Genomic DNA, 24097 nt, shown 5'->3' with positions numbered 1-24097 from the left:
CATAGATCTGACTCAGTCTAGACCGATCTAGTCTGAACAGTTCAAACTGATTTGCTTGTTTTTCCTGCAATCTTCTCTTCAAAATACACTGTGGGGGGCAGGAGCCGTCAATATTAAATGTTGAGATTTTACTGAAAGAAGTGCTTCTTAATGGGAAACTTGTATGCCGAATTTACCAGTGGACCCTAACAGTCTGGAAAAGGTCTTCAGTCATGTTCTGTGAGGTATGTGTGTTTGCCGATAAGCAAGGCAACATTAAACTGCCAGAATTCAAAATGGGGTTTGGCTTCACGTTCTCGTCCACACAAAGAGAGAGAGAGCGGCGGGTCAGCGCCAATAATCCAATTAAGATTTCTGGATTGTTACTTCACTTTACCTTAGCCAAAAAGCCATACTGTAAATAGCAAGCATCATGGTGAAATACAACAGCATATATTTATCAGTTAACAGTAAATATTGTTGGTTGTCAGATATCAAAATTGTTTTTTAAAATTCTTCAGAATCAAATTTAGATTGTGTAGGCTATGTTGCATTGTAATAATTTGATCTATAGCTAATAAGATATGATCACACTAAAGTGAAGTGAAAGAATAAATCATATTCTAATGGCAATACCAGGTAAGCCATGCAACCTCATTGTCAGGATGTAAATGGGAACAAACAAGGGAATAAAAACATAAAAACAAACCACCTGCTTCATCATCAAGGTTTCCAATTTCTATCACAAAGGTGGGAAAACACAACGCAGAGCGGCGGGCCACAAAGCAAAAAAAGAAAACTTAAATAAAAGCCATCTGAACTTCACCCACTACAAGCACCGTCGTCATTTTCTCATGTTCAGGGATGCCTTGGTGAGGCCGCAGGGTTTCCCCCGGCTTCCTCCAGGGGCTGAGGAACTGAGGCTCTGCGGCCCGCAGGCGGACTGCGGGCCGGCGAGAGGGGAGTCCTGGTTATCCGACAGTCTTAAAAAAAGGGTCTCGATCCTCCTTTTCAGGGTCAGAATCACAAATTCCTCGGAGCGACGACAGTCCAAAACAGGAGGGAGGAGGGAGGTCTTGGCAACAGGAGAGGCAACCAGAACGGTCCGACAGTCTTTACCTTTGTGTTGTTCTGTTTCTGAGGGTTAAAGGAGGCTTAAGAACCATTGTTTTTGAGGGTTGTATTGCACTGTTTTAAGGAGTAGTAGAGACAGACAGGTGACCGGGGTTATTGGCTGCGGAGGGGTCGTTATATGGGTGGTGAAGCGGTGTCTGCTGTATGGCCCAACACTGAAACACAGAGCGCAGTAGCAGTGTCTGTCTGGATCGTAGACGAGCCGAGACGCAGGCTGGAGGAGGAGAGACGCCTCCTCTACGAGTCCAGAGAGTCAGCTAGAGACAGACAGAGAGACAGACAGAGAGACAGACAGAGAGACAGAGAGACAGATATAAAGTCATGTAGAGAGACAGAGCGAGAGAACAGTGTAAACATATTATTTCTCTCATTCATTTACAATTGTTTGTATCTGATATTAAAGAGAGGCTGGTGGAACCTGAATAAGCTCGCAGCAAAAAAAAACAACAAAAAAAATCAGGTTATGAGACCATCATAACGCTATATTACTTCCACAAATGAAACTAATATCTAGTATCTAATCTACAATCAGGTCACTATATTAGACATTTGTCCTTGCCCTGGAATGATTTGCACTCAACATCAAGATCTACATCTCAGTGTTTCCTTCTCAACAAACAGCCACAATAACTTTTCTGTTCGTACACATTTTTCATACACACAATGGCCCTCATTTATCGATCTAACGTAGAAACCGGCGCAGATCCGAGCGCAGAAATCATCTTACGACAGGGTTCACGTGTGATTCACGAAACGTTCGTATCTCGCCAATCACAGCGTAAGAATGATCGGGCGTTGATAAATGCGGCGGCTGAAAACAATCGTCATTTAAATATCACGCCCCTAGATATTCTCCGTTTAGAGGCCTCGCCCCTAGAGTTTACGACATGGAGATGCGTAATACGTCCAAGAAGAGGAACTCCGACCTCGAAATAGAAACTCTAACGTCGCAAGTCCAATTGAACCAATTAGTTCTATTTGGCAGCCTGAAAAGTGGCATCAAGCGTTGCCGTCGACAATCGAACTCCAGCTGAGGTTTGAATATTTCATTTATACATCCGTGATATGTATAGCCTATATATATATATATATATAATAGTAATATAATAGCAAACCATTTGAAAATACCTATTTATGTTAGGGATAGGCTATATGACACATAGTTGATGTAGGCCTTTACAAAATAGAATATTTTGCCATAGGCTTCATATTTTTAAGTGATGTGGCTGCATATGCTTAGATGCCAGTCAGAATATATGGTCTAATAACAATTCTCCGACTCAGCCAGATTTACTATGCTGCACCGCAAGTCCACGCTGACTCGAAAACTTGCGTACACGAGTTGAGAGTTGACGTGAGATTCGATCGTAGCCTCCGCTCACGTCCAAATTGATAAATGCCGAGCTTTGCGTGGAAATGACTGTACGCCCAGTTTTCTGTTGTACGTTCGTTTCGTAAATGAGGGCCAATATTCCATACTTTTCCACAAATCAATTTTAATTTTTGTAGATTTTGACTGTGACTACCCTTTGACTAAAGACTAATTGCTAATAGGTTTACCCCTATTAGCTTAACAGCTTACCACTTTTTGTTAAGGCCTAGTAGTTTTACACCTTAGATTAAAGCCTGATAATATCACTGATACTTGTTAAGAGTACACAGTACACTGTCACGGTGGAAAGCGATTCACACTGTGGTGCTGAATGTCCAGACTTTTTACAAACTTTCTCATGATTTCACCCAAAGTCCATAAATAAGAAACTGGCAACTTTGTGCCAGAAATGTCCATAGCAGAAAGCAATCAACAGGTGCTGTCCAGAATGATCTTCAGTAATGTATTAAAAACCAAAGAGGGTCCCAGGCACTCTGCTGTGATAGCAACAAGTTAAACACAGTGATTTCACACTGGCAATTCAGCTCAAACGAGCCTTCGAGCCCTCTGATCCTCTTTGATTTCTTAGGATTTCATTTGGCCTTTTCCCATACATTTAAAAACCCCTGTCCGAAACATTTGACATACTTCTCCATATTTTCCAGACGTGAAAATGAACCTCATCTCTTTCTTTCTCTCTCTCTCTCTGTCTGCCTTACCGTCCTGTGGCGGGTCGACGTTGATGTCCTCCGTCTCCTCTGTGTCCTCCCTCGCCTCCTCGGTGTCGTCCCTCATCTCCTCGTCCTCGTCTTCCTCGTCGTCCTCCAGCTCGCTGGCGATGAGTTGGCGGGCCAGCTTGATGTTCAGGCCCTCGTTGTAGTGCATCTTCCTCATCATCTGGAACTGCTTCTTTTTGGCTGGGGAGAGGGAGACATTTGAATTGCGTTAATTCGTCAAATGTAACGGGTGCACAAGGAATTTGGCCTGGTTAAGTACAGTCACACAATACAGGATTGATACACTAGACACATGACAAAACATAACAGGGCATCGCATACTGTATAGTGCAGACAAGATATTATATATATAAAAATCTATAATATATAAAATAAAAATCAGCTAGCATTTTATCCCTAATGTCCAGAAGAAATATACCTATCCCTTCCTACGAAACAAACGAAAGTCAAGTTAAAAAGTAACCAAAATAGATCAAAATCAGCAACGAGACAGGAAAAAACAAGTACCAAAAATAAGCAGCAATTTACTGAGGCGTGCGACTCAGACAGAGCAATAACTGGAGGGAAGCTGGGAAGTGGCGATCAAAGCTGGAGCCAGAAGTCTAGTTGAAAGGAGGGAAGAGCCTTAACAGCTCTCTCCTCAAACACTGGCTCAACTTTTTTTTAAAGCTGTATCCATGGAAGGGTTGCTGAACACGCATGCTCTTTTTCACATGTATTTCACCGGGGAGCTGCCCAGTAAAAACCGCTGTCTTCTACTGTCGGCCAGTAGAACGGAGGGACTGAGCAATCAACAGAAGAGGAAGGACGTGGCGATCAAAAGCCAGAGTCGGATATCTAGCTGAAAGGAGGGAAGAGACGCTTAACAGCCTCGTCCTCAAACACCGGCTCAACGACCGACTCCCGTCTAGTTTCTGACTGAGCCGCTCCCACGGACTCCGACCTTAAAAATCAAGGACAAGACCCGAGGAGGGAGTTACGCAGAACTGAGCTTAAAATATGAAAACGGTCTCAGCGAGGAAGCTACTTCAAAAGCAGTCACGCTCCAAATGGGAGCGAGCGAGGCGGCTGACGAGGCTTATTTTAGTAAACAATAACTCGCGAGTATCGCCGCAACCTTGAGATGGATGGTAATTGCGCTGAAATGAGGTAGAAGGAGGATGTGACACAGATTCCAGATATGGAAATGGGTGTCTGGGACGCTGGTGAATGGTTTCAGAGAGAGTATGTGACGCTGGCAGAGGACACGCTGGGCTGTGTGTGTGAGTGTGTGTGTATGTGTGTGTGAGTGGTTTGTCACTGATAAATTTGGTATTTAGGAGGAAAAAAGAAGAAGAAAGAATCCAATGCACTCTCCTCTGTATAAAGTTAAAAAGCCTTTATTATTCCGGCTATTTCATGTTAAAATGTTAGAAAACCTGGCCTTCTTCAGGGTGCAAAGAAACATAAATATTTCCAATGAGCACCTCCAGTGAACATTTGAAGCATGTGCAGTGTTCCTCATCTGATCAACATTTTGGTATTTAGGATTTTAATGTCTTCATTTGTGCACACGGAATCACAGAGAGGGAGACAGAGGTGGAGAGGCAAAGTCTACAACCAGTCCAGGTTTGAGCCAGGCCTTTTCAAACGGCATTAATGATTATTTGTTAGTGTTTCTTGAAATGTGTGGGGTTCACTGCATCCTGGCAATTTAGAGTGTCACATACGTTGTCAATCACTGAAAACATAAACTAAATAGACTTTCTGACACTCACACATTGTTTTGTCCTATGAATCAAACTCCGCCTATCTGGTACTCCAAGAAATTAAAACAAAGTTAAAAACAAGCCATCCTCTGTATGCAGATCTTATGTGAACCAGCAACTCAAGAGAGGTTATGAGCATTTATCATAATCATTTGTAATGTCTACAAACATGGTGTTGGTGTTATTCTTGAAATGAAACTGACTATACTCAGAATTTTCAAAAAGATCCAATAACTTGCTAATCGTATCCATAAGTCCTTTCAACGTTTACCGATCTTTTCCGGACTGTTCTCTCGCTTCTCCCTGCACAGTTCGGATATAAATATGGAACAGGGAGGAAACGTGGAGGATCTGCAGCCAAAATGAATCCTGTTCAGTTGGAACGGGCTCTGTGTGCTATGCAGCTCCACTGGCAACTGTGTGTGTGTGTGTGTGTGTGTGTGTGTGTGTGTGTGTGTGTGTATGGAATCAGTTTGAGTGAGAGAGAGAAGGGGGGTGTCTCTGTTGGAGTGCAAGTAGTGGGGTAGGGTCAGAGAAGGGACAACAGCACACTGAGAGAACATTCGGTGTGTGTGTCTCGGGGGAGGTCAGGAAAAGGTCAAGACCCCACTGACGGAACATTCAGTCTGTGTTTTGGTGTGTGTGACACACGTTGCTGCCATGCAATGACTTACTGGTCTTCTGCAACCTCCCTGTTAAATATCCTAGTGTCCTTTTTCAGGCGGTGGACGAATCAAACAATTCCAAGTTTGTGTGTGTGTGTGTGTGTGTTTACCTTGTTCTTCGGGGCTAAGCTCCTCTTCCTCCTCCTCACTGCTCTCCTCCTCTTCCTCCTCCCTCATGAAGCGAGGCTCTGAGCCTTCTGCTGCCTGCAGCCTGAGACGAGAGAGAGAGAGAGGGAGACAGAGACAGACAGAGAGAGAGAGAAACAAGGTGATGTGAGAAGGAATTCCCCCCAAAAAAAACAGTGCCTCTGATTCTGTTTCCACTTTGCTTTTTTTTGCAGACCTGTAACTGTAGCGCCCCCCTTTGGCCAATCAGTGAAAATACTGGGATGCCATGGTGAGATGCATAATTTTACCCAATTTCGTCTGATCAAAATCCAATCAGTGGCATCCAAGATATTGTGCATGACACATGAACGATTGAACAAATGATGCAGCGTCCCACTTTGGCCAATCAGTGTAATTTTGGAAAGTGGTGAGAAGCATCACTACCCCGAGTTGTGTCAAAATCTAATCAGCAGTGTCCTAAAAAAAAAAACTATGAAAAAAGTGTTTCCATAAAGAGAAAAATAGATGGGAAGACCACACAGATGAAGAGATATTGAGCGAGGGGGAGGATGGAGTAGGCAGAGTGAAGAGCGAGAGTGAAGCGAAGTGAGAAAGGTGTGTGTGAGTACTCAAGCATGAGGAAGAAAGAAGGGAGGGAGCTACACTACTATCTCCCATCTCTCTCGCTCACAAAGAGGGCTGTAACGGCAGAGAGAGAGAGAGACAAAATGAATGAATAAATAAGAGATGATGGATGAGAGAGTGAGAGAGAGAGAGAGAGTGAGTGTGTGTGTGTGTGTGTAGGAAGCAGATGTAGCCATCCGTCTACAGCTGAATAGATGGTAGTGGATTGGTGGATTCGCCCTGGGCCAAGCTCCCATTTACTGTACTGAGGCCCCGACAGCCAGCCTGGACTCATCCGCTCCCCATGCTATTCCCATCCAACTAATGGCACGCTTCGGCTTTCTCCCTCTGCTTACTCCCCCTTCAGTTCTGAAAATGTGCCGGTAATGGCATCAGATATCCAAGGTGGGTGAAGAGTGACGAGACAGAGAGGGGGAAGAGAGAGAGAGAGAGAGAGGAGGTAAGAGATACAGTGTATTAGAGAGGAGGGCAGATGAAGGAAAGGAGAAAGAAAGGGGTGAGGTGGATAAGTGATCGGTGAGAGGGAAGAGAGATATGAGAGCAGGCCTGTGCCGATATGAACATTTCATAGTACCGTTATCTTATCTAGATATACAATATTATCCTCATAATAATTGATAAGATGAAAACCTTCAAAACAGTATTGTAATATGCTTAAATTAATTAAAAACGAATTTATCATATCAATCACAAGACATTTGTCTTTAACACGCTATAATGTAAGACTGTAGAAAATATGTAAAATATTTATGTAAAATATTGCATTTGTTGAAATATTGCATGTTATTCAACCTCTCAAGTCGCTGGTTATAGCGGTAATCATGGTAACAAAAATTGGCCTACTGTCCCATCCCTATATGATTAATGTGTAATATGTTTAAGTTGCACTGTTATTGGCAGTGCTCTCTCTCTGTCTCTGATGTATACACACAATTCTTGTTTCAATCCCAATTAAACCAATACTAACTCATCTCATTAACCATGATATTCAAATTTGTTTTTTCCATTTATTTTGTTTTTTCCTTATTTTATTATTTACTTACATCTTCTGTTTGCTCTTGTACACATCATTTTTGTTATACTGCTGTTACAATGCTGAAATTTGTCCAACTTGCATCAATTATTATTAATAGCCTGTTATTGCTTCTGACTTCTCCTGCACAATAACTATAGCTCTTTTTTTGATTTTATATTATGTGCAAATAAAAAAGGAGCAGAGAAAAGAAAGGGAGAGAAGAAGAAGAAGAAGAGAGCAGCTGTTGTAGTATCTCGAGGGTTTAGTGTAAAACAATGGAAGGCACTCTGTGTGGAAGTACACAAAGGCAGCTAATTGACTTGCAGGCCTGGAGCAGATCACCATCCTCTCTCTGGCACACACACACACACACACACACACACACTCAAACTAGTCCATCCCCACTTCAATGCACTTATGTAAGCATGGTGGCCCAGAGCAAATACACTTCCCAGCGTCCCATTACCATCCACAGGGACTGCAGCTCTCAGTGACATATTTACTTGTTAATACGACGCAAAGACTTTTAAGCTGAAAGGTACTTTGGGCTAGGTGGCTTGAAGAGACTTGAGTCGTCACCCAGAGCCGGTCAGGAGGTCATTCACCCGCCTCTTAAAACCACGTCTGCTTCTGCTCGCCTGAACCTTCCCTGCTCCGTCTCCACTGCTCTATCTTCCCCACTACAGTCATTTTTAAAATACAAAAGGGAAATGGACAGCACCTCTTTGTAAAGACACAGGTGTGTTATAATAGCTTTTATGTGAGCAAATATGTATGAAAAGCTTCTCTCTCTTGTGCTTCTTAAAAGGAAAAAACACTACTGTTACATACTCTTACATTCTTGTACATCATCAATCTGTGATATGCATTCCAGGAGTCATTTTGTGATGATGAAGTGTTGTAATTTACATTTTTGGTGTTCCCACTTTCCCTCAAGCTGCCTCAGCTACTACTACTTCACTTGGTGATTTACTACGTTTCCCAGGATGCCTTCTGACAACCCCCAGAGAACAGGCCTGAACTTGGTGAACCAAGCTGTAGGTGAAGAGAGCGACAGCCATAGTCGGAGCGTGAGAGTCGTCCCTTACTCAAAACGCCTTGTCTTTTGTCTTGTGGCTGCATTGCATTCTGGTCTTTTGAGGCTACTGTCAGTGGAGAAATTGGTATCTCTGCCTCTTCTACAATGGATTTCTCCCGGTTTGATTGAACGTCGGTGCAAATTGGCGGCTCTAGAAAGAAGCCCTCGCTCTTTGATTCTGAGGGACTGACACCACAACCTGACGTTTACGCTTGATGTTTTAGATGAAAAGATTTCTGCTATCAAACTCCATTGTAGCTGCGCCGGAAATATCTCGATGTGACATCACGTCATTATTTGGCAAGTTATCTGCGAGAATAAGAAAAACACACTACCCGGCCCAGAAATGCAAGATACATCGCCAATAGCTCACACTAACATTTAACTACTAAACAAATGAAAACATAACATCTTGGCATAGCCCATGTGTTTCTAGGGTCATTCACTGACACTTTGCACTCCTTTCTAGTGGCTTTGATTGTATTTCATTGTCATGTTCTCTAGCTGACACACCCTACCCACATGGGCTTATAAGATGTATTTACCAAACATGTATTACCAAACATATCCCTAAACACACTCATTATCACACAAAGTACAGTGCTGTTTTTCCCAGGCTTTACAGATAAAGTTTGCCACATAGAATCCACTTTTTCTGAAGCCCATCTCCAGTGTTTCATAAACATCCACCCAGAAGAAATTAGCACAGATGGAAGTCATTTTACTATACATCACACTTCGCAGCTCTTCATATAGTTAACACTTATAGCAGTATTAACACACAGTGTGTCGTAGAGCTGGTCCCACCCAGTAATCACCTCACACTACATGACCTCTTTTCCCTGGAACGCTAAGGCTGATGGGAAGCATCAGCCGCAACCGCTCGTTTATCGAGCGGTTGCGGCCGGAGTGTAAATTGCAGCGAGCAATTTCATCAACGCCATTACGTGATGTTTAACCAATATACTCTGCTGGGCTAACCTCCACAGGGACAGCAGAGGCAGCAATATTGGTGTGGATCACGTGTGTGTATGCAAACACTATGTGCTGGGCAGATTGGTGTGTGTGTGTGTGTGTGTTTTTATGTATGCACAGCCTATGTGAGAGATACATTGCTACTGGTCTATGTGTTTGTATTATTTGCTGAAGCCCATTCATTGCTATGTTGAACATCATGGAACCTCAGTTCAGCCAGCCATATTAGGGCATGCTGACACACATCCACCCACACACACACACACACACACACACACACAAAGTAGTTACATCAGTGATGCAGGGAAAACTGACCTGGGTTTCCCAAAAGCATCGTACGCCAAGTTCCTCTCTGCTCCACTCTCTTTCACAAAGGATGAACTTGGTGTTGAGATGAATTTAGGAAACCTGGACCGAATCACTGTCGAAGGCAGCAGAGCAGACCGGGAGTGAGTGAGCTGCCTGCCGTGTCTCCACGCTGCCTGGCCATAAACTATGAGCTACGGCTTTCTGCCTGGACAGCTCAGGCCAGAGGCTGCAGCAGAGCAGCTGCTCCACGCCACACCGCAGCCTCCGCTAACTGGTAGATCACGGCTGGATGCTAGCTAGTATGCGACAGTAGCGCTTGGCTATCTCTCCATCTTCCTCCTGCTGCTACTAGCACTGTATGCAATATAAACACTAGGGCTGCACAAATAATCTAGAAAATATCAAAGTTGCAGTATCGGCTACTACTGCAATTTGTAAATCGCAATAGTCTCTAATTTTATTTAAAAGAAACACACACTCATCTTCAATAAACCTGGCATTATTAAAGGGACAATAAGTACGATTTTTACTGTCCCAAAGCACAAAATTACCATAATATATCTGCGGAGGGGGTGATAGGGTTGTTGATCAATAACAATGACTCAACACTTCACCTGGTACTGAGATTCCTGACTTTCATAACTCACTTTCTGGCCTGGAACAGAAACTCTCCACCCACTGTAATTTCAAGACACTCCTAAGGTCAGTCTTCCTGCTCGCTGTGCCTCCCTGCCGCCAATCGTTCTGTCAATATCATAATATGACACACTAGGTCATATTTGGATAACACAGATGGGCAAAGGTTCCAGCAACAGGCAATAAGGTGAATGTCAGTATCAGGAACCAATTCAAATGTTTCCTGGCAACACAATGTTCCTGTGTGATTATGGCAGCAATGCTGTTGCAGCTCCTTGGGCACTGCAGTGCTTCAGAGTTGCCCAAAAAGTTGCCCTGTGTATCATTGTCTTGGGAGAGGTATGGCAGCTAAGGCAACAGAGTACTCTTAGAGGCCGTAGGTAAATATACACTTATCAGTTAATGTTAAAACACACACACACTTGTTGGAGGACAAGGACACAGGTTTGTGTTTGGGGTGTAGCTTATCTGGACTGCACCTGAGAGCACAAAGCCAAATATTTCTCCCTTCTGGGATTCCTACACGCATTTTCCATGTTCAATTTCCACTTTCTCCAGACCGAAAATCCTTGACTGGATTAGAAGGTTTTCGTTGGTGCTGAATGTGATGAATGCTGCTAGTGACTAGGCAATATGACCGTAAACAAGGCCATACTACTCTATAGCTTGCAAGATTATTCTGCACAACAATAAAAAACAAAACATTTGAAATGGCAGGGGGATGTTAAACTACATTAAATGAGCTGTCATGTATATCGTATACTTTTCAGTATTTTTCCAAACCTGCATAGGAACCCTGTCCTTCGCAAAAAAGTAGTGATTTGCATTCACACCTGCAGGCTACCTTCTCTAATGTGATCTAGGAATTACAGCCAGTTCTACTGCTGCACACACTGTAAGCTGCTCAGGATAACAGTGTCAGCTTTCTGTCTAAAATATAAAAAAATGTAAGATATAATTCAACCCCAAGAGAGTAAGAGAGAAAGAAGTGCTGAGGGAGGATTCTGGAGGAAACCTCAAAAATATATATACTGTTCAGTATTAAGTGTGGCCAATTCACACAAAATTTATTTCATTCCCTGCGTACGGCACTATGGGAGGTCCATCAATACAGGATCCTTCAAGGTTATGCGAGGATATTTGTATAGCAATGCCAGTTAGTCTAATGGTAATGAAATTGTATGTCTTGAGAAAGTATGTCTTGAGAAAGGTCTGCCAACCAAAACGTTGACCCAATACAGTCACAACCAACATGCAAACATTTGCCTCTTGACTCAAAAACACAAAAACAAAGTCAAATAGATCAGTGAGTCAGATAGGAGTGCAATTTCTGTTAGAGGTGCTACTGTACATGCAGCATTTTTCATACATCAGTATGTCATTGTCTAATTAACTGTGATACCTTGGTACAATTACCGTAAACACATGAGATCATGGTTGAGATGACGACCATGATCTCCTCTATCTCCCACCAGTGGTATTGTTAGTGCCAGTGTTTCTCAAAATTAAGACCACATGTCCCATCAACCCCATTGTTTCCTGCTGCAAAGAGGAGGCTGCTACTTGCAGGATTCCCACATATAATTTACAATTTAATTCTAAAACTTTTCCATAACCTCATACCAAATTTTCATGACTGTGACTGTACTGCAGTGTAATGTAAAGCAACCTTTACAAATGCTATGACATTTAACCTAGACTAATTTGGCACACAATGTAAAATGCAGCGTAGAGGCCAGTAGAGGCTGCCAATCTTCTCAGCAATGGTCTTGTTTGTTTACAATAATTATACTAAGGTCTCAAAAATAATGTGGCAATGATTTATTGATGCTAAGTGCTCAACTAACAAAGGTGTATGAGTGGTGACATTGGTCAACCTTTCCTCTTCTCCTCTCCCCGTTTCCCTCTAGCCCTCCCTTCCTCTGTTCCTTCCTCCCTCCCTTCGTCTGTTCCTCCCTCCCTACGTCCGTCCTTTCCACTCTCTACCCTCTTGACCTCCCTCCCCACCTCTCGGCTTCCTCCTCCCATCCCTCCCTCCCTCCCTCCCTCCCTCCCTGCTGTTGTGGTTCTTACTTTGACGCCAGGTCGTCGGCTGGGAGCGCAGCGTGGCCGTCCGAGTCGCTCAGCGCCCCTTCATCCTCTTCGTCCCCCACCATCCTGAGAGAGAGAATCGAATTGAATAAAGAGAAGAGGAGGAGGAGGATGAGAGCGGTGTGAGAGAGAGGGAGATCGGAGAGAAGAGAGGGAGAGTAGAGGGGAAGGTAGAGCGAGAGACAGATCACCAAACAGACAGATGAGACAGAGGGGATGGAGGATGGGGAGAACAGAGGGAGAGAGGGGGGAAGGAGAGGAAGAGGGGGAAGAGGAGCGTGAAGGAGAGAGGAAGGGAGGAAGGCTTGTGACAAGGGTGACCTTCTCTGCAGCACCCTGACATATTGGATTACATACCCGTTGAGACACCCTTCTAACACACACACACACACACACACACACACACACACACACACACACACACACACACACACACACACACACATACACTCTTCAACTTGCACTGGCCAGAGCACTAAATCAACTATATGATCATTTTAAGGTTAAATTCTCAAGTGCTATGTATACATTCTTGGGGAAGTACCTGAAATTTATCTATTAACTGTTAAATATTGTCTTAAAATAGCCTCTAACTTACAATGTTTTCCTAAATGAGTTCTACTTTCATGTCAGTTATCATTCTCTTAGAGTATGGCTCACTGTTTTTGAAATGGTGGATATTTCATTTTTGAATGGAACAAAAATGTTGAAAACAGCAGCGAACCAATGCATCACTTTCATTAATGAAGAGTAAAAAGCTTGAAGCATCAAATGATGCGCAGCCTTAACTGCCTCCAGTGCATTCAGGCTTTAAAAGGTGAAATCTGGACGATAGCTCTTGGCAAGACTCGCCAGTTGGAGTCTTGAGTTCCTCCTTATCGCCTTCGCCACGCAAACACACACTATACTCATACCTCTCACACACACACACACACAAACACATCCTCCCCATTTTATTTTTATTTCTCGTCATTTTATTGATCTTGCTGTTGTATTTTCCCCCCATGTCGTTTCTGCTGTCATTTAGTTTCTTTTCGCTTTTTATCTCACCTGCACAGATTGTTTGCTCATTTCTATGTCATTTTTTATCAATTTATTTCATCAGTGTGCAGGCTTTTTTAAGCACCCCACCCTAGGATAAATAGGAACAGCCACCAAAAGAGCATTATGTCTAAGCTAAAGCCTCTCACCTGTTGTAAGGCGTGCTGGGCTCATCTATCTTCATCAGGCCGTAGTCTTTGTCGGCCGGGTGGTACGTGGCCAGGATGTTCATCTCGTCCCATTTCTGAGACTTCTTCCTGGGAAAGGATGGAGGAGAAAAGACAAAGAAAGAGAGAAATGAGGGCTAAGTGGAAAGGTGCCCCATTTGGACCTCTGCAAACCAACGACCCACCCACCCGCTCCATCCCAGACATTTCCCCAGAGGGAAGAGCGACCGGATTTAATCTAGGACCGAACATGCCCCAGTTTTCACTCTAACTGCATATTTTGGGAACGCACACGCACACAAATAAAAAAAAACCACAATGCGGTCGGCACCAGAAAAGGGGATTCGGCTTTTGAGGACTGTCGGGGAAGCGACGTGGCGTTCGCTTCTGTGTCGAGGTAATCCATCAGGGACGCGAGTGCTGCCGCCGATCAACTGTGAGCCGAAAAAAGGTCAAGAGTCAAACCACATCTCTCATTTGGGACGATTGCTTTTTCGAGAATTGTTCTGATTTTTCGCTCCGCCTCCCTGGGACACACCTGTTCCTGCTCCCCCGCATGGTGCTGTCCTCATCTGGGGAATAAGGTTATCACCTCTGCCTGCTCCGGCACAGCTTTCTGTTCAAAATTACACTAATCCTGGCTGCCCTTTCAAATCCACAGGGGAAATGAACAAAAAAAAAAATCAGCACTGAAAGATGAATTTTGCTTTAGCGGATGAAGAGAACACCTGACATGTTCAAGAGAGAAGAAGTGGAGGCTTTACATTCAACTGACAGGGAAAAGTGATTTGATCCCAGTGCAAATCCAAGGGGCTTTTATTTCCCTTCCTTATTTATGCATTTTGTTATTTTGTACTATTCTCCTCCTTACTGAATTTTGATGCCATTTGGATTCTGCTGCCTCATTCATATGTTTCTCCATTTCATCTTTATTTTTTTTCCTCTTTTCTTTTGAGGCGAGTGTCTCACCCACTTGCTTTGCATTTTCTTGTTGTTTCTCATCGTTTTGTATGTGCTAATAAACTAAGCCTAAACCTAAAGCTACAAATCCATTGGCTTCTAGGAGCTTCTCTGGGAGTTGGCCTCTTTTCTCATGGCTGCCTGGCTTGGGAGACAGAGGCAGAGAGAGCTTGCCAAGCGCAGCTGTTAAACTGTCTCTGCTCACCCTCGCCTCTACTGCTGCCATAAAGCAGCCCGGGCCTTGTTTATGGAGCGAAAGGCCCTGTATCATGGGAGAGAGACAGAGGGGTGGGAGGGGAGAGAGAGAGAGACGGTAAATCCACCGCCTGATGCTGCGAGACTGCAGAGCTCCTCCTCGCCTCTCACCCAAAACAGACCTGTGCTGTACCGTCTGAATATTATATCTTAGCGTTTGCTCTAGGGCTGCAACTAACGATTATTTTCATTGTCGATTAATCTGTCGATTATTTTCTCGATTAATCGATTAGTTGTTTGGTCTATAAAATGTCAGAAAATGGTGAAAAATGTCGATCAGTGTTTCCCAAAGCCCAAGATGACGTCCTCAAATGTCTTGTTTTGTCCACAACCCAAAGATATTCAGTTTACTGTCATAGAGGAGTAAAGAAACCAGAAAATATTCACATTTAAGAAGCTGGAATCAGAGAATTTTGACTTATTTTTCTTAAAAAATTACTCTACTACTTACTACCGATTAATCGATTATCAAAATAGTTGGCGATTAATTTAATAGTTGACAACTAATCGATTAATCGATTAATCGTTGCAGCTCTAGTTTGCTCTATCCTTCTCGGGGTCATCAGGACAAGAAAGTGCCAGGTAAACTGTCAATCACAAATAAGTAAGAAATCTACTTTCATATACTTTCCTGTGATTGTCCTGTGTGTCACCAGGCACTCCGAACAGTTTAAAACAAAACACAAAGAATTAATTGCAATTACTATTTGACGTAGGGCTGGATGATATGATTGAAATCAATATCACAATAATCCTAAGGATTTTTTTCAATCACATATTCTAAATCACATTAAATAATTAAATGAATGTTCATTCCATTGAACCGAATGGTAATGTTACGTGTGATGCCAAACAAAACTGAAATTTTCAAATAATATTCCTTAAAATGTTTCATACCTCATTTTTTTTTATAAAATGTGCTTGTTATCATCAATTTAGGCAGCAGAATTGTGCGTCACAACGTCCCAAAATCACCATCATATTATCACAATATGATCCCAATGAAACACATTAAATGATAATATTGAATTGTCGCCCCTAATTTGACATAACAACTCTTCTATCCAAAGCATCTTACAGTACCATGACTGCACACATTTTTAGCGTGGGTGGGAATCAAACCCCAAACTCTGTCAGTGTTGGTCTGACTCAAACACACAGGCTCACACTTTCTATCCATAAACTGTAGCATGGACAAAATGACTGCAGCGTCACCTGTTTACTTTCTACTAGCCTGTTTGAAGCCCAGGAATTAGGTTTTCTGGATGCCAACATGTTCATTTCAGAGCCAGAGTTTGAGAATACAGAGGCGTCCTATGCATGCTGGACAGATCCACAGAAACTTACTCAATCATACACACATACACACTCACACATACACACACACCAATGTTCCCCCCAGAAATTTCTCTTGGTGGGGTGGTGTAGGTTGTGCGGCCCACACTGCCTGCAGGAAACAGTGACACACACACACACACACGCACACAGAGTTACACGCAGAGTTACACACACACGCAGTTCAATAAATCAATCCCTCAGCAGGTTGGTTGTCGATGTTGAGCAGAGTCAATGGGAGGCGTACATGAGCTCTCCCTGGGTGCTACACTGCTTCCTGCGCTCTGGGGTTTGCTTAGGCATTTAGCTTCATTCAATTAGCTGGTATTTACCTTGGGAACCAAACAGGCAGGTGGAAACTGCATGTGCATCCTTGATTTTCATTATCGTGATTTCACTGTGGAGAAAGCAGCCCGCTATCAAAAAACATTGGGTTAATTTGCCGGTTTGTACTGACGAATATGGCTTAACCAAAATGTTTGCTTCACCACATCCTGCACTCTTTGCACTTTGGAAAGCGGACTCATGTTATATGAAACCTCTCCTCATTTGCTTGTTTCCTAATCCTAACACTTCCTATACTTGCATCACTTCAGACCTACACGCCTAAAAACACTGAGCTTGGGCATCAAATAAGGAGCAGAGAGCTTCAATCTACTCAGTACTTGCAGCGTAACAATGTTGTCAGAAAAGGGAACTAATTGAGTTTGCAGGTCTTTGTGCAAGACTCATGCAGACCAGGCCGACAGCAAATGGCATGATAATGAGCTGCTGGTCACATAGGTCAGTGTTGTCCATCTTGTTAAAGTGTCCTTGACCAAGATACTGAATACTGAACCTGCTCACTGATTGTAAGTCATTCTGGATCCAAGCACAAGCTAAATGCATAAATGCGAAAAGTATGTCTATCAGGAAGGTCTATTCAAGTAAGAAAAACTTTAAAAACCTTAAAATTGCAGTAATATTGTTTTCCCTTGATGGCAACAATAGATTGGTCATCTCTTTTGACAAATCTGCTTCATTGGAAAACACATCCCAAACAATGTGGCACTAAAACTCAAGTCAGAAATGCTATTTAGTGATTGAGAGGGAAGCATATCAATATGATGTGAGTTCATATCTCAACTGAGTGGTACTTCTGAAGTTTCCTCATCAAAAGAACCCAAACAGCTATTTTGAGCTAACAACATCTGGGAGAGCGTGTGTGTTAGGCTGTCAGGTGTTGACAAGCCAGTTTTGCATCTCCCTGCTCCAACTGTGTGTGTGTAAATATGTGTGTGTGTGTGTGTGTGTGTGTGTGTATGGTTACACAACGCGTTCCAGGCGCAGCCAGCCTGGACCTGTTTCCACCACGCCACTGCTACCCTTAAATCCACTCAAGTCCACCCATTCAGCCAGAACAAAACATTACAAAAACTACAATGCAGTGATGACGCACCTCCCGCAGCAGGGAACAAAACGACCGCACCAACAGAGAGCGGGCTACTAGTAGGCACTAAATATAGAGCTGTGTCTCTTTGTACGCAACGATGAGTATCTCCCGTGGGTGGCCAACAGCTGGGTACATCCCGCTTCAGGAAAAACTCATTAAATAGAGTGAGTCGTCATCGAGAGCCGAGCTGCGCTATCAGGTAGCGGTGAGGAAAGGTCCAGATCTGCGCTCTCCACTAGCTGTGTTTGGAGGGACTGAACCCACCAACAGTAACACCAACAGACCCTTGTATCACGATGGAGATAGTGGCTGGTAGAAATGCACCAAAAACAATACTGGTACCGGATATCAAGCTAATAGCAGCAGGGAGGGAAATCAAACACCAGAAAATCAGCCAAATGCTCATCATCATCTATGGCTGGAGAGCTTGTCTACTTTCTCAGCCAGGTGACCAAGCATCGTTCGAATCATTGTCCTGGTCTGAAAAGCTGGCTAGTAAAATTTATGAAAATGTCTGGTTAATTTGGGCGGACTTACCAGCCACTGTGCCTGTACATCCTTAATAGCAAAAGGGGGGTTTTATCACAAAGGATGTAAAATGGAAGGCTGAAATAAACGTGGATATGTTGAGATGAGCCTTTTCAAATAGGCAGCTGGTGGTTGAAGCCAGAGAACTTGGGTTGACTAACGTTTGGATTTCATCAATTCCAAATCTATTTTTAAATCAATTCCACACCAATTCTTATCATAATTTTTGGAAGAAATTAAATGTTTTTTTTTACAAATGATTGATTACCATAATTTATCTGAAGTGAGTATGGTTAGATTTGTCAAGTGTCTTTCAGAGCGTTCTTTCCTCACCTTCAATCAGTACTGATGTTTTTTCCACAAAAATGTAACTAAACGGGCAGTAAGACGGCAGGAATAAAGTGTTCAGAAACGTGTCGATTCTGGCCTTATCGTTTTCAATCCCATTATTTTCTTATCGATTCAGAAATGGAATTGATTTTCGGTGCCAGCGGTTAGCCTCGTTTGACCTGCACAGAGGAGGATAAAATGTCTGAGTGCTATTTTTCTCTCCACATTATGGAAAGTCAGACAGATTCACTGTCTGCCAGTCAAGCTGTCCATCACACAGTCAGGATGAGGCTTGGAAGACACTGGAGGACAGATAGAGTTTCATGGAAGCATGCGTTGCGCCCAGGCGTCCAGTCATTGGCCAGAATGAATTATGGATGACTGGGTGTGAGGCTCGTACATCCATGTTGACGGATAATGGTGGGTGATTGAAGGGATAACAAGATGTGACAGCCTCTAATAGAATAGGAAGAAAACAAATCGGCCAAGGGCTACAGCGCCCTACAATGGCAGAGAAACTTTACTTTATGAATTTTTGAAATCTAAGACCTAGACGTGACCTATGACCTTTAAAACACAAAAAATAAGTTATTGCTGTTCACCTTTGTAGAGTAGTATAGATACACAGAGAGGTAGGGCTGCGTATCGTTAGAAATTTTTCAGTACTGGTACCTCGATTTCAATACCAGTGCCAAGTCAATACTTTTTTCTGTACTTTTAGGCAATCGACTTTATTGTAGGGACTAGTTTGAAAAGCGCAATTAAGTGCAACGTACGGGGGCTTTTATTTTGAAGTTCTGCTACCATGCACAAGTTTGTGTCATGCGTGAATGCGTACATCTGTAAAAAGCGAGAGATTGGCTGCAGCAGAACAATGCAAAAGTATCGAAAGTTGGCACTGTTTACCTCAACCTGTTTCGGTACTTGGTAGTACCGAATACGGTGTGCACCAAAAAAGTACCGACCTTCAGTACCCAGCCCTACAGAGAGGTGAAGCTAAGTGCAAAAAATGTGCAAGAAAATCATACAAGTTAGTGTTTTCAACAATTTGTGGATTCCCATATAGTCCACACACAATTTCCCCATGGGGATCATAAAAGTTTCATTTTATCTTATATTTAGATCACTGGTTACCAAATGCAAACAATTACTAAGCCTATCTTGGTGTTAGTCATGTCAACTTTTACATATTTGACTGTCTCCACTACCAGAGCACAGTGAGATGATATGAATTATTGACTTTGCAATGCTAACAGGCATCAAGAGAGACTGGTAGCTGGATGGCCTGTGTGAATCTATGCAGTGTGGCTAACAGTCATCACCGGGTGTAATGCCTTCTGTGACACAAAATCCACGTTCCTCCTAGAAGTCTATGGAGGGAAGTTGAATTGTTTAAACCCGGACAGGTGGCAGAGCAAATGAATGCTGTGCGGTGGATATTTGTAGAGCTAGTTCAGGAAATCCTCTGGGTACCACAGAATGAGCTAGGAAGACGGCAATGTGATATCTGCCACACAATCGAGGCAGATAAGAAGAAAAACACATTTGGGCCGTCTTCAAGCAGCAAAACAATGGTAAGCAAAACAGCATGTGAACCTGTAGTTTCCCTATAAAAATCCCCATGGGGCAAATTCCCCGAGATTTATTGTTTCTGCGCCCGATCTGCGGCGGACTTGACGAAGGCTGACCTTGGGAGGTTATGGTTTAGGTAGGTCAAAAACTAGGCAGCACGCTGACAAGGGATTATGGTAAATTACACCCTGTTAAAAGTGCATGGCGAGGAACTGCTCCCCAACAATAGAACGCAGTGTTGAGAATTTACTGGCACAGAAATGCATCTCAGACAATTAGTTCTGAAAGTCAAGACCTTACAAAGGACAAAAGAAAACTTTGCCCAAGATGTCCAGTTGTCCAGATGTCAGATTTTTAATACAACAAAAATACTTTTGGTGCTCAACTTGATGACAAAATGAAATTGGCACCGGATTGTATACCAATACAGCTAAATCTCGAGACTCTTCCTATATCGCTCAATGGGCAGAGCGGAGTTTGTTTCCCACTGGGATAACCCATGATATAAATGTATGCCCACTGTTCTTCTTTAAGGCAGTTTAAATATACAGTAAGTGTCCATCAAAGTACATGGAACATGTAACCAATGGGCCATATGGTTTCAGGGGGAGGCATAATAAAGAATAAGAATAAGCATACCTCATTAAAAATACATAAACAAATGAACATGAATGAACATACTGCCAATGTGTGTTTGTGTGCATGCAGGTTAGTGTGTGTGTGTGTGAGTGTGTGTTTTTGCTTGACACACAGACTGAGCTGACAGTAGTAGCATGCTTCAGCCCGGTCAGCCCTCGCTCTTCTCATCCCTGAGGATTTGGTGCTTGGCTGCACACAGAATCCTTCCGGAAAACTCTTTTCCCTCTACTTCCTCGTCTCTCACAGAGCGACTATTTTTGTATCAACACAGAAAAAGCTTCATTCACTGCTGGGAATGGAATTCACTAACTGCCGTCCTTCTATGGCCTATTTTTTCATACAGCGGTCCAGAAAGGGCTGTTGTACAAAGTCTAGAGCTATCGGCATTGGAGGAAACTAACTCTGTGTCAACAAGCCACAATGGCTGGTAAATCAGAAAATCAACTAGCCAATTTCACAATTACCATCCAACTGTAATGATAGAATAGAAGAGAAGCTCCAAATAATGGCTGGTTATGTCCCAAAGTGGCTGGTAGATAACCTGGGCGATATGGACAAAATTACTATCAGTATTGATATATACACTATATGGCAACATATGGAAAATCACATGTTAAATAATGAAATTGATGTTCATCATATTGTACTGCATGGTAATGTAAAGTACAACCAAACTCGAATTTCAAATATTGCCGAATTTGTTTCAAATCTCATTTTGTGAGAGATTTAAATTAGTATTTGCTTTTCATCACTAGACAACAGTATTGTGTATCACGATAACTCAATATCATTATTTCATCACAATATGTTTCTGTTGAAAAATGGTAAACAATAATATTGATTTATTCCACAGCCCTATTGCTTGAGCGGCCTGACAATCCAGCTAGCACCAGAGATTTAGCAGCATTTGGCAGGTGGGTGGTGTGTTAGTTTCCCACCCCGGCCGTAAGCTAGACAGCTTAGACAAAATCCAAATTCTGCAAAGGCTCAAGGCACTCTTATACGTTTGTGTGTTTATTTTTACAAAGACCAATACAACCACGCTGACATATTGAAAGCAACAGCCCTTTTAGTTATCAAAGTATTTTAAATAATGTTTCATTTTAACTAGTTTTCAATACCTGTCCTTGAAGCAGACAGGCAGGTGTATATGGGCGTTAGGTGCCTTTGCTTGGGGCACTTCGGCAGGTTCGGACACAGATGGAATTTGAACTAGCAACTCATTACGGATTAAACAGCCTCCTGCACCAACCTGCAGCCCTTTTTATCGCATGTACTTTTTTTTTTACCTGTCAGAGAGCGTAGCTTTTTTCACGTTACGCTTTTTTTTTTAGATCTTTAGAACTGTTCAATTGCTTGATAAGAGCCGATCCTTCAGTTTGTGAGTAACTCTGGACACAGAGTTTCCTAAGGGCAGAGAGGCGACTGAGGCGGCTATGGGAGAGCTGCTCACAGAAGTGAGTTAATGGGAGCAGGGGATTTGGGGCGTTATGTCTTGCTGCCGCGGGGAAAGTGTCAGTGTCAATGAGATCAATGCATTGGAGGCGGATGTGGGATGTGTGGGATGTGTTTGGGACGGGGGAGGTGATAGCAGTTAGAATGATACAGTCTTGTGAGTGAGGGATGCAAGCCGAATCCCTCTGCAGTTTAGGTAACAAGGTAAACTAGAGCAGAAGTAGATGTAAGATTGTCAGAATAGCTTTGTTTATAGGCTTGTTTACCAAACAGATTTTGCATCTCTGGACCCTGCCTGGTGCTTCAACGCCAGCACTGGCTTGTCCTTGGCTAGCACAGCTGTCAGTGTCAGATGTAACACTGAGTATTAGTAACAAGGGGTGTAGTGGAGGGTAAACCCACATCAACTCTGTTTACCTACTACTTTAGCCTGATAGAAATCTTAATGACTGTGTACACATACTAGGGAATGGTATCAAACTGATATAAGCTATATGAGGACATGGTCTTTTAAGGAAAACTGAGAAATCAATGTTTTTCTGCACATGTAATTGATTTTTGTTTATGTGGGTGTTTGTTTACCTTCTGATGATCACTGGCAGGAGGTCATAGTTTTACTCACCTATTTATTTGCCACTACATCACTGTTACAGGTAAGGTTACAGAGTTCAACGGATCCTAGCAACTTAAGCTAACACGATTCCCAACATAACATTACCTGTCGTGCCTCTCTTTGACATTAGCTAGGGAGCAAGCTAACCAGATAAGTTAGCTACTGTACTTAGCTTTTGATTCCACCCACCGTCGAGCTAGTTTTCACAGATGGGAAACCATTTGACAGAGCCACTAACAGCACCAAAGTTCTCATGTTAACAGCACATCGTTGGCCAACTGCTAACGAGACAACTACAATTAGCGTGACAGGGTGGAGGCTAACAAGTGTTTAGCTAGCTACCTGGCTAGCAATCGTTAGCTGGCCGGCAACTTACTGTTGGTCATCTTCTGAGAGTCCAGGCGCTGGTTCGGGATTTTCAACTTGCACGTCGTCCGGCAGCGATTTGACATTTGTCCCGCTGTTCTTGTTTTTCAGGATGCCTTTTATCGGCCGGGGAGCTGCCATTCCACACGCTGTCAGACCGGTGGCTCCAAGTGGGCAATTTAACTCTCTCACCTGTTTCTAAAGCAAGAACCGTGCGTCCTGCGTCTTCCTGCTACTCACTTAGCAAAGGTAGGTTAGGTTTCAAAGACGCCCGCCGTCATAACTCTATGCTGTTCTATAAACTCAAGCGAACCCTGGTATCCTACGTGCTCTGACAGCTCGGCATGTCCTCTTTTGCCTGCTACCGACTGGCGGTAAAGCAAGGCGGCGGCAGCAGCGGCAGAATGTACTGCGTTCAAAGCATCGCGAGATGTGAAACGCGTTTTCATATCGACCTGAAAGCGTCGCCATGCTTGATGAGGCAAATGCTGCCTTCATGTGCTTTCTGAGCTCGGAAGAACACGAATTGTTGCCCATTCAAGTGTTTTTGGTGAGAAGTAATAAGAGTGTAGATCCTGTAACAGAAGTCGTTTTTTTTAGTGGATGTTGTTTTACTTTAGACATTTTTAGAAAATCTTTAGAAAATAGGCAGAATGAAGAGAAAATGTGAGTCAGGCATGTAATTAATGTTTTAATTCAATTATTTAAAACAGATAGGCCTATGTATGACAACAAAAAGTTCAACAAAGAGTGGAAATAGAAACGCACAAGAATACTATTTTTTATATATAGCCTAATGCCAAACAATAACAAAATGATAGAAGTCATCACTTTTACCATCAGCTGTTGAAATGTCTAACATGCTCTCCATCCTCTAAACGTCATATCTCCACAACTCGAGAATTATAGAAA

General features: G+C 42.9%; 1 protein-coding gene across 1 annotated transcript; it reads right to left on the bottom strand.

Annotated features, from left to right (window-relative positions):
- Positions 1–113: 113 nt before the first annotated feature.
- On the bottom strand, positions 114–23538 carry ppp1r2 (protein phosphatase 1, regulatory (inhibitor) subunit 2). Its single transcript, XM_078285737.1, has 6 exons — positions 23196–23538; positions 13683–13790; positions 12475–12558; positions 5746–5846; positions 3205–3402; positions 114–1370 (listed from the first exon to the last, which is right to left on the bottom strand). The coding sequence occupies exons 1-6, from the start codon at positions 23324–23326 to the stop codon at positions 1351–1353; spliced, it is 642 nt and encodes a 213-aa protein (XP_078141863.1). The 5' UTR covers positions 23327–23538; the 3' UTR covers positions 114–1350.
- Positions 23539–24097: the final 559 nt, after the last annotated feature.

Source organism: Centroberyx gerrardi, chromosome 9 (genome assembly GCF_048128805.1).
Source record: "Centroberyx gerrardi isolate f3 chromosome 9, fCenGer3.hap1.cur.20231027, whole genome shotgun sequence".
NCBI lineage: Eukaryota > Metazoa > Chordata > Actinopteri > Beryciformes > Berycidae > Centroberyx > Centroberyx gerrardi.
The sequence above is the reverse complement of the archived record's forward strand: the minus strand, read 5'-3'. Positions and strand labels throughout refer to the sequence as shown.